General features: G+C 40.9%; 2 protein-coding genes across 3 annotated transcripts in view; one reads left to right on the top strand and one right to left on the bottom strand.

Moving 5' to 3' along the window:
• Positions 1–888: 888 nt before the first annotated feature.
• gna14a (guanine nucleotide binding protein (G protein), alpha 14a) lies at positions 889–10469 on the top strand. The gene is made up of 7 exons (XM_046387547.1): positions 889–1613; positions 6128–6312; positions 6930–7084; positions 8466–8594; positions 8709–8838; positions 8924–9077; positions 9526–10469. The coding sequence occupies exons 1-7, from the start codon at positions 1493–1495 to the stop codon at positions 9714–9716; spliced, it is 1065 nt and encodes a 354-aa protein (XP_046243503.1). The 5' UTR covers positions 889–1492; the 3' UTR covers positions 9717–10469.
• Positions 10470–10508: 39 nt separating this feature from the next.
• vps13a (vacuolar protein sorting 13 homolog A) overlaps positions 10509–11851 on the bottom strand; it is a 33713-nt gene continuing 32370 nt past the window's right edge. For both annotated transcript variants that reach the window (XM_046387545.1, XM_046387546.1), the window contains one exon: positions 10509–11779. In XM_046387545.1, coding sequence (XP_046243501.1) covers positions 11729–11779 — 51 coding nt within the window. In that variant the 3' untranslated portion in view covers positions 10509–11728. The remainder of the gene's footprint in view (positions 11780–11851) is intronic.

Here is an 11851-nt window from a genome sequence, read left to right as displayed (position 1 = left end):
GAAGAAAACAAATTGACATAAGGCAGATCTTCCGGTGAGAGTCACCTCAACAGAAAAAGTGAAATCTTTGTACTTTGCTGATGATAACACGTTCAGTCTTACTGTTTCTGTAAATGTTCTTGTTGCAAAGCAATCATGATGATACAGAGTAGTCTGGACTTCTCAAAAATGTATGTATTGAGAACGTTATTCAAAAAGAGGACAAAAGTGTGGATAAACAAAGTAAAATGCACAAAAAAGCCCAAAGACTGCTTGTGGTTATTTGTTAGCTTTAGTACTCAATAATCAGTACTCAATAATCTTCACTGATTTCTTTCGATTTGTGAATAACAAGAAGTGATAAAAGTCAAAGCACAAACACGTTTTTGTTCCCTGAAAAGCTGTGTTTCACATCAGAGGAGTTACTGATGCTCTTTTACCAGTTTTTCTATATTTTAATGTGTGTGTGGGGCTTTTTTTTTATTGAAGCAGATGGCTGCTGCTTACAGACACCTTTCGAACCTTTGTTCAATCATGATTTAAATAAAGAAAAGAGGAAGAGGAGTTTGCTTCCAAACCTAAAAGGTAATCACTACATCATGTCCACAATTTTATGTAGCTGTTAACATTTTGTACACTATAACGTCATTTTATCTCTTATGTTTTATCATTCAATATTTAAGAATTAATTTACACAAAATCTTTCATTTATTTTGGTCACTTACCGTTGAATTTCACGCCCACTTTATTGACTGACGTGTTAACTTTTTATTCATTCACATGACTGGTCAATCAGGTTTCCTCAGCATCCTCGGAGAACTTTATCCTCCTGCAAGAAGTAATACAACTACTCCAGGATACCGATTCAAACACCCAGCCATTCACTCATAGTCGGCCTTCCTGACCCCTAGTGGCTGCTGGGAGACATGACAGGGTCCTCCGCTTCCCCTCTCCTGGCAGCAGTGTTGCGAAACCCTCCTAACACATGTCTGGCGTAGATTTTTTTCTCTCTCTCTCCATTAAAAGCCTGTTTTCATCCAGCCCTTACGCCACCAGTCCCACTGTCATGTCACAGGCATCTCTGTGGGGCAAAGACACCACAGCCTTACTTGATCTGTCCTCTCCTGTGTGCAGCTGGAGCCACGCCCTCCTGGATAAAGTTCACCAAGTGTCCTCCTGCTCCAGACCAAGCGCAGCACCTTATCAAAGAGGGACAGAGCTTTTAATCCTGAATTAAAGATCTCTGGTCTTCCCCTTCAAATGAGGAGTTCTCAGTTTTATTTAAACTAATAAACCTCCCCCGTTTTCCTCTATAAACTGCTTTTTCTCATTCAAGAGGAGGAAGATAAGAAGGGATCGCTTTTAAAGATGCTCTGCGCTTCTTTTTTTCCTCTGAATTTGTGAAGTTAGTGAAGGGCAACAAGTGGAGACCAGGTGACATCTCCAGAAGCCTTTGGCATTTTCACGTTGACAGCGCGGGGCTTACTGGACAGCGAGCTGCTCAGCTTGAACGATGGCCGGATGCTGCATATCGGCGGAGGACAGGGAGAACCAGAGGATCAACGAGGAGATTGAGAAGCAGCTACGGAGAGACAAGAAGGACTCTCGCAGGGAGCTGAAGCTGCTGCTGTTAGGTGAGCACCATTGAGCTTTGAGGGCAGACTGACTCTTATTCTCACACATTCCTGCTGGCCGTTAGTCCAGAGTAATTGACCCAAAAAATTGGATCAAACTGTTGGCGCGCACTCCCATTCTTATCTTTTCCCTCCCTTTCCGGCCAAAATGCCATAAAAATATCTTTCAAAGCTGTTTTCCTATGATGAATTAATTTGCACTCGTCATTTTACTGTTTTTGCGGTTGTGGTTTGCATGTCTGGTGCCAGTAACGGCAGGTCAGTGAGTCATGGACAGCTATATTTCCCATTACTTCACTGCGTCCTGACCACACCTGGACATGGAGGTATCATGGCAGGTGGGACGGGCCCTCGGACTGAACTGTCTTTTAATAATAATAGATTTTCTATCGCATGATTCACGAAACACTTTGCAAGAAATATCCAAGCTCTATAATTAAAGATGCTTAATAGGTTGGATAGATGCGACTGTGCATCATGGATGTATATCAGAAATAGTTTGAGCAGGTATATGTTTCAGATCTGATTGTGCCCTCCATTTCCTGTCTCCTCATTCATCTGTCTGGTCTAGAGATGTGGTGCAGCGCACACTGACTTAAGTCCAAACACTGATGATGTGAGCAGCTGCGCGCCTTAGCCGCACCGTTGATTTTACGCAGTTTTCAGTGTGGTTGTTTTGTCTCATTTGGTCCCCACCTGGAGCAGAAACACTATAAACATACACAACTGAGAAAGATCTGACAGTATGTGATGATGTTGTATTCTGAAGTTTGCTCGTTTCTAGTCAAAATGTGCACGGAAACCGAAACTCTACTCAGACAAATGCGCATTGGGGGATTTCTGTGTTTGCTCCACGACGGACTGGAGAAATGTGGAAGTTTTCTCGCCCTCTGTTGGCGCGAACTCCGGTTTCATCTGAGTTAAGGAGAAAGACAAATAGTGCGGGGAGGATATGAATGTGATGTCAGTTATCAGTACAGCAGACAGAAACATAACTGGCCTTTCTTTCAGAGGTGTCCTGCTTCATGGTTGTGCGCTTCGACACTTGGATGGGACTGATGCCTGCTGAGAAAGTGATTGAACCCCTTCAGCTCTGTGATACTGTGTTCTGTGTTTATCTGTGTACCTTTGGGAACACTTGACAGATCCATGGCATCCGCTACTCTCAAGAGTCCTCTGGTCACAGCCCAGTTTCCCATCAGGAACAGGAGTCCCTGTAAAGTCACTGTCAGCGGTGTATTTCTAAGCCATAACTAGCTGCTGCGGACGCGCCTCATGCAAACATCATGCAAAGCAAGGCGTGTGCAGGGTATGAGATGCAGGCTTGCCTCCACTGCTCTCTTAGAAAGAGCTTTCTCTCAAAAGATAGTGTCAGGTCGCTGTCCCCAACGGCTCAACCAATTTCATTATAAAACCCATTTCATTTGTTTTGAAAATTCTTTACTCGGCTCACTGTAGGGTACATCTCACTGATAGATAAAATTTGAAAGTAAGATTTGGGTACAGAGTCTGCTGCTTCATTTCGCTGCTGCCCAGGTTGACAAAGTTTACATGGCAGGGAAAACACAGAAACAAGTCAGTGGGCTAAACAGAGGCCAAAGTGTGTGATGAGTGGGAACAGGTCTGACATGTCATCAGAATAAAGAAGACTCGGTTATCAAAGCCAACTGTCCAAATGCCTCAATATGTGTTGCATCTTTTTGTATCTTGCACTTTAGATTTTCCAGGTTACTCAAAGTGTTTAAGGAATTACATGATATAAATGATTGCAAGTTATTATGGGGGAAGTACTTTAACAATAACACTCATTTACCTGGTCAGAGTGACTCAGAGCTCTCGGGAGGTTTCATTACGACGGTCACAGCGAAGTCCCCAGAGAGGACGAGTGGGTGTGAAGCAGAATGAAAGATCACATATTCATTGTGCCTCTTTTGTCAACTGAGCGACCGGGTTTGAAAAGCTGCAGGACGACCCAAACATGTCACACACGTGTCACGGTATATACAAGTACTGGTTATTTAGTGCACGTTACTGTGAAAATAGGATATTTGGTTTTGATGCAGCGATAAAGTAAAGTTAACCATAACCCACATTTTCAACCAGAGCCTCACCTGCCGAATTAGAAAACAAAGTTTAAGAAGGCAGAGTGTGACAGGTGACAGCACTAAAACCACATTCAGACGGCCGGCACCACATTACATCACCGATGTAACCAATCTCCCCCGACAAGAAAGTGCTTGTAGGTGGGAATTGTGGTCTAATATGTATATGTGTAGATAAACATGTCTGCTGACTGTCTCCGTGTGTGTGTGTGTGTGTGTGTGTGTGTGTGTGTGTGTGTAGAGACATCTGTGGTCAGCATTCATCATCCACGGGGAAACTGTAAAACACCACACAGACATTCGCAAAACAAATGCATGCAGATGTGCACAAAGGCAAATAAATGTGTGTTCAGGTCCGGAAACTTGACAGTACAAAAGGCATTAAATTGCAGCCTAAATAATTTATTCAAATTTAAATTGCAATAAATAATAATGATAATAAATAATATATGTGTTTTTGCATCCCCACAGTATCTTACTCAGTTGTCACTTTTGGGGCACATTTTGGAAATCGTTTACTCCAGTGATTTCATGTTGCACTTGCTATTATGTAACGTGATGGTGTCTTCATTAGACCTCATCTGGCTGCAAAATGTCCATGAATACTTCCAGTTTGAGATCCAGGCTTTCCACCAAAAATACGTCATCTCAAAGCCGAGTCCCAAGTGATCACAGATTCTCAGACTCGACAAAGCAAAGTGGTTTTTCCTGTGCCAAACCAAATGATTTTTATGTCCACTGAGAAAGAACGAGACAGAATATCAGCAAGAAGTGATATTGACATTCAACATTTTGTGGCCCACATCAGAAGTGTGTGTTTTTGCTAAAAGAGAAGTGAAAAGCTGATTAGTTATTTACAGAACATGACAGTTTTAATAGGTGATTATCATTTTTTTAAAATTAAATTTACAGTTAAAAGCAATGAAAAAGCAATGGCATGTTACATCTTTCTTTTATACTAATTTAAATTTTAAACTTTTTATACTAATTTGTATATATTTTATTTTTATATTTAATTTTATACTAAATAATTATACAAACAGGGGAATATTAGAGTCCATCTTAAAGAACAGCCCAGATCTGCTTCAAAAAGATACAAAAGTCTGATGTCAGACTGCATGAAATTGCAGTTTTTGGTCCAAATGCAGAATCTGGACTTTGGACAGCATGGACAACGTAAAACATCAGATTCAGTTTATGCACCTGATGAATGTGTAGCAACACTGCTGAGAGTTAAACCAGCTAGTGGATGTGAAGTCCACTCTGCCTCCAACGGGACAGCAGATTGTTAAAGGTTACTTTCATTGTCTCCTATGAGAAAAACAAAACCTTGAATTAGTTCATTCATAATCCTACATGAATCCAACCAGACTCTTAGAAACCAGGAAGCACACAGTGATGAAAGAGTGAGTGGGGAGTGAGAGTGAGAGAGTGAGAGTGAGAGAGTGAGGCTCAGAGCGATCGACTCTCTCCGATGTGCAGAATCGTGATTTGCCTCCATCTCAGAGTTTACCTGCATGTCTTGCCAGAATCCTCCTCATCTCCAAGAAACTTGACTTGTAAACAAGGTGCATTCAAATGCAGACAATTTGTCTAAGGTTTGTTTGCTAAGATGTAAACACTCAAGTATTCACGGTGTCATGCAAAACAGCCAGGAAACCAGAAAACTGCTGGCATCACTCACAGGCTGATCACAGAGCTTTAACACGCTTTTCTGAGAGGCAGGGGTACAGATGCTCATGTAGATATTCTCTCTCTCTCTCACACACATTCTCACACACACACACACACACACACACTCTCAAAGCCATGGCAACTTCTAACACTCAGGTCTGTTAACAAACACACATTTGTTAAACAAATGGATTCAGCATCATGTGGTCTGAATGACAAAATTATGAGCTTGTGCAGTAAGGCTTGAAGAGGAACGTGACAGACCAGAGTGTGTGTGTGCGTGTGTGTGTGTGTAACTAAGATAGTGGTGCTTATACAGTAACATTTCAGTAGTAATATATTTAATGAATGTCATCTGCCTGAATGATAAGTTTAGTTTTTTATTTAAAATACTTTTTATACTTAAGGTACAGTTTGCTGGTAATATTTCAGTAAACTTTGAATGCTGCTGCTACTACTACTTTCAAATTGGGATTTTGCAACTTTTACTCAGTTCCTTCCAGATGTTTTAACCACAATCACGACAGCTATAAATCACTGATTTTAACTGTCAGCATGATGCTTTTTAAAGACAAAAACAAAACAAACATAATTCAGTGGCGTAACTCTGATCAGATCCATTGCCGTCTTCCAAAGCCTGCAGCAGAAGTTCAACATTATTTGCAGTATGTTCAGATGAAATTATAATGGCATGTATAAAAACATATGACTGGATTCAACCCTCACTGTATCCAACAGGTACTGGAGAAAGTGGAAAGAGTACCTTCATCAAACAAATGAGGATTATCCACGGAGGAGGATACACAGACGAGGACAAGAGGAGCTACGCCAAGCTGGTCTACCAGAACATCTACACGTCCATGCAGGCGATGGTGCGAGCCATGGAAACACTTAGTATATCCTTCTCTGATCCCCAGAATCAGGTATAGAATGAGTCACACCGGCTCCGCTCCTTTTGCTATCAATGAGAACTTAATTTTGAGTCTGGAGTTCCTCATGTGATAATCACTCAAAGTATTGGAACAGAACATATTGTATGCGCATGCAATAGCGAAAATCACATCAATAATTAACAAGAATTTAAAAAGAATCTGTCAAAAATGTTCTCTGGTCTGCATACATAAATAAGATATGATGTGAAAGCCCCACATTTGCTAGCAGTTTCCACTGACTTTGAGGGCCGTGTTTTGTAAGCACAAAGACAAACTGTGATGAGCACAGGAGGTATCCCGTCTGACCTCCCAGATGAGTACCTCCTGTTTGCTGTCAGTAAAGATCTCACTTTTTGTGAAACTATCGATGATTCAGATTAAAATGAAACGGATAAGCAGCTCTTTTAGCTTGCGGTTGCTATTTATACGCTCAGTGTATCAATGTGTTCACCGTTCAATAGACAGACTCCAGAGCCCAAAATCACAAATATGAGCTTCAGCACACAGTACATCTACCACTTGTGCATACTTTCGAATTTCCCTCCATCTAAACCTGAAAAAGTATAAATATAAATTAGTTTCCTGTTTCGTCATGTCTGTGTCCACAGAGCCATGCAAACGCAGTCCTGGAGGTGGAGGTGGATAAGGTGGAGGAGTTAGACCAAAACCTTGTGGCGGCCATCAGCAGTCTGTGGAAGGATGAAGGAATACAGGATTGCTACGACCGACGCAGGGAATACCAGCTGTCTGACTCCACCAAATAGTGAGCGTTGGATGTATAACATGTGCAGCCCCGTCAGATCGTTACCACACAACTGCCTTTTTAAACCACATTACACGGCTTACACAAACTATCGGGAACACCTACCAATGAAATGCAAAGCCTCTACAACACAGAAGGATAATAAATGTTAAATTGGTCAGTTCAGCACCTCTCTGACACAGTCTCGATTTAGGATGCAACATTATTATCACAAAATGCAGTATAATAGGGGCTGTAGGGCTGTAGCTTGGTATTGGTATTGGTATTGTTTCCTGTGAATTTGGTGGTGTTAGCAACCTGTGAGCAATTGACCTTCTATGTTTGGAATAAAAAGGTACACATTTAGAATATTCAAATTAGACTACTTTTAGCCCAACACAAGTAAGAAAAGAAGTAAAAGATTCAGTATTTGTCCACCGGTGAGGACTCAGTGTGCAGACACCGACACAAGGAAGGCGGTGAACCAAGAAAGTTTAACAAAATGAACTTAAATAAATGAAATATACTCATTAAAAAAGAAACAGGTGCAAACAAAATGCAGCTGAGAGTTCAAGTAATAACTGCCCAAACAAAGAATCTTTCAAGAAGAGCCAAACACACAGAAAGCAGCAAACCCAACACACAGATCAGAGACAAACTGATAAAAACACTTAAGGAGAGTGCAGGGGGCGAGACACGGGTGAAAGCAATCAGAGCGGGGCAACGATCAAAAAAGGAGGGAGAACGGACAAAGACAGGAAATAAAAAGCTAAATCAGACACGAGGGGAGGAAAAACTACAAAATAAAACAGGAAACTAACCACACACTTCAAACCGTGATGCAGGATTCTTTTCCAGGCACCGTGGAGGAAGATTTGAGACTTTAATGTGGGGAAGTAAAATGCGTCGACATAAGTGAGCATACATTTCAAAGAAAAAACACACAGAGACTCTTTTTGGAGTATATGTGGGGGGCATGTTATTGACGGGACTTTTGAAACCTGCATTTCTAAAGTATCTATGGCCCTGATTATAAGTGTCCCTGTGATTTTGCGCGGTATCTGTATCTTTATTGTGTCACAGTAGCAGCTGTGTTTTGTAAGCACAAAGACAGACTGAGATGAGCACAGGAGGTGTCCTATTTTTGGCACTGTTAACGAAAATAGTCTATATTTGTGTCCCTCTTTGGCTTTAACTTTCTTTTATATCTCACAAAATGACAGTGACAAATTCAATATCATTACTCTCTTAAGTGATAATGCGCAGATAATACATATTATGTCCAATTCTCTGGCAGAGTCAGTGTGCTTCCTAGGTTTTTTTTATGTAGGAGCCACAATTCCCACAATTCTATTATATTTACTTGCTTTCCTCATGCTGATTTTCGCCTCCTTTTTTCCAGCTATCTCTCCGACCTGGATCGAATTGCCCAACCCTCTTATATCCCTGACTTGCAGGATATCCTCCGAGTCCGAGTGCCCACCACAGGTATCATCGAATACCCGTTTGACATGGAGAACGTCATCTTCAGGTGAGATACAACACACCAGTATAATAGGCACTGACTGCTGTGGATCCGGCCATACATGCGACTTTTGATGTAACTTACCTTTCATGTTGTTGTTGGGACTGGCTGCTCTGGCAGAATGGTGGATGTGGGGGGTCAGAGGTCAGAGAGGAGGAAGTGGATCCACTGCTTTGAGAACGTCACATCCATCATCTTCCTGGTGGCGCTCAGCGAGTATGACCAGGTCTTGGCTGAGTGCGACAATGAGGTTAGAGTTCAGCTCAAAAGGGGATCATGTTCCAGGCTTTGAGCCCTTAAAAATGCCCTCTTTTAATGCTACCATTTGATTTCAGAACCGTATGGAGGAGAGCAAGGCCCTGTTCAAAACCATCATAACCTACCCGTGGTTCCAGCGCTCCTCTGTCATACTTTTCCTCAACAAGACCGACATCCTCAAGGAGAAGATCATGTACTCTCATTTAGCCTCCTACTTCCCTGAATTCACAGGTCAGTTAGTTTGTTGATCATCTTGAAGCCAAATGCAGGCAGGTCATTTGTGTCCATGCTCCTTATGGTTAGATAAGATTCACTTTCTGTGCTGATTGTTTTAATCTGATTGAAATGTTCAGGTTTTTAGCTGTGCTCACACACACACACAGTGGTGAGATTGCTTTTGTCCCCATTTGGGAACAGAGAAATGATAATTTATGGTACAATATCTATAAGAAATTTGGGTTTGGGGTGTCAGATCGGAGTGTGTTTCTGGTCTAACTCTGGGGATGATAAATGTGATTTTTATTTAGCTTTTCCGTTATTTTGTCCAACCCATGTATCTCAGTGAGGACAGGCCTCTTGTCATATTTGATTTTGTGTTTTATATCAAACAAACAATACAAGTGATAATTGATGATTTATTTATCACACATGTTTAAATAGTATCTACCCTAAATTACAGGCCCTCAGCAGGATCCTACAGCAGCTCAAGAATTCATCCTGAAAATGTACCAGGAACAAAACCCGGACAAGGACAAGACGCTGTACCCTCACTTTACCTGCGCCACAGACACAGAAAACATCCGCTTTGTCTTTGTGGCCGTCAAAGACACCATCCTCAGACACAACCTGAAGGAGTTCAATCTGGTGTAAAGAGGGGCAGGAGGACAGGAGACAGGGAGACAAGAAGGTAGAGGGAAAGACGTGAGGAGAGCCAAGAGAGGAGAATTACTTAAAGCAAATTTTTACCACGCTTTATCTCGAACGATTAGACTTTACAAAGTTCCTTTGTGTCTGCACAATCACTGGAAAGATTTTCTTTTGTTTTTTTCATCTTTTGTGCCTCCTGTACAAGTACAGCCAGAGAGAGAATATGAACGTGAACATACCGAAAACTGTTTCTGTGGGTTGCTGTTGTTTACTTTGTGGTTCCCTTCCCAGCCTTTGTAGAGATGTATTGTAAGAATGTGGTACTTTGACAGCAGAAGTGAGAATGTCAAAATTTGGTTAAACTAATATCAGTGACCTGTTGTGTGGGCTACATATTTTATTATTTAAAATACAGTTGCCAGATTTATCTGAGTGCTTTAACCGATATACAATTTGTGCTCATGCAGTGGCTGATTATAGAAGTTGTTTTTCGTCCTGAGTTCTGTGATTTAATATCAGGTAGCACATTTTCTTTCCCCACTGAGCCATCTGTGTCTGTGTGTTCTACCTGCAAGTGCCTTATTTATTCAGGGCAGTCAGCACAACCACTGGGTTTGCTGTAAGTGTAAATAATCCAAGTTGTTCTTCGAAAAACCCTCCTCAGCTGTTTCTCGTCAGGAGAAATGGAAATTATATTTATGGAATTTTTCAATAAACCTTTACATTTACTTAATGAAGGAATCTGAGTGATTGGAATCTTCTGGGTACAACAAATAAAAGAACAAGACAGTGAAATGTGAATCACACATTTTATTTTGTTTGTTTTTTCTTTTTTTTAAAACAGTGGAGAAAAAAAATAACATTAAGCCATTGCAGGGAACACTTTGCTCCCTAAAAACATACATGGTAGACATTAATGGCAACAGCAATATTTAGTTGTATTAAACTGCAATGCATCCAAAATGAAAAGCAAACCCTTAAAATGCACATCAGAGTAAACAGCAGCTGATAATAATTAGCATTAACCTCTTTTAAATATACTTTATAATTCTTCAGCAGAGTTGGCATTGCATATGTGTGGTATAAAAACATAAAAATCACAAAATTACAATCTGTAATGCCATAATACAGACTACAGGGTGAGGTGATGGATATATACAGATAGGATATTAGATCAATATACAGCAGACTGATATTGGTGTAAGTACAGTATAAAAATAGCATGCGTCTCTAAATCACACACTGAACAGTCTTGAGTTGCAAAAATGTACCAAAAAAGAGGAAAACAAGAAGGTAAGACGGAGTGCCGAAGGACGATACATTTTTAAGTTACATGTGCTATGAACTGATGCTGAAAATTCTGATTAGCTTCCCTTTGATATAATCCAGTGTGATGAATAGCGTACAACATTAAGTGTGCGATGATAATCACGCTTGATTTGGCCTCCTAAGATCTGGTTTCCTACCGTTTCTCTTACTAGCCGTCGCAGCCAAATACAGCTTGAAACGTGTGCAATTGAACTGAAACTGAAGGACAGTAGTGCCTCAATGTGCGTTAGACTGAGTATGGAAAAATAACAGGTGAGGACATCGAAAATCCTCCAAATTCAGCAGCGTTTCAGCACATAAGCAGACAGTGATACGACATATTTGAGTTTTCATGAAATAAATCAGTTATACAACATGGATGCCAAAGGACGGGTGGAAACAGAGCGAAGAGGGTGAAAATAAGTTTGGTTCAATGCCTACTGAACTTGCATGATAGATGAATTTAAGTCAACCGTCCGTTTATAGCACTTCTGTAGGCATGCACACATACAAACTACGCACTCAGTCTTTCGCTTCAACATACACTAACAGGCAACATACAACATTGTCTGTGTGTTTTTACCACTGCGCACACACAGGTAAACAAAAGTGGCATGCAGTAAGGAACAAAGGCACTGACACACACACAGACTGTGCGTGTGTGTGTTTTCTTTAACATTTTTTAACCTCTCGCTCTTCTTGCTGAGTTAGTATTTGGGTAAGCTCTCTCTTGCGTCCTCCAATTTGGCAAGAACCCACTGAAAATAAAGAAGAACTGAAGTTAGGACTTATTTTAGTGCGATCATTTACTGCGGCTGTACACATAATTT

Source organism: Scatophagus argus, chromosome 4 (assembly GCF_020382885.2).
Source record: "Scatophagus argus isolate fScaArg1 chromosome 4, fScaArg1.pri, whole genome shotgun sequence".
Classification (NCBI taxonomy): domain Eukaryota; kingdom Metazoa; phylum Chordata; class Actinopteri; family Scatophagidae; genus Scatophagus; species Scatophagus argus.
This window is presented reverse-complemented; position numbering and strand designations above follow the sequence as displayed.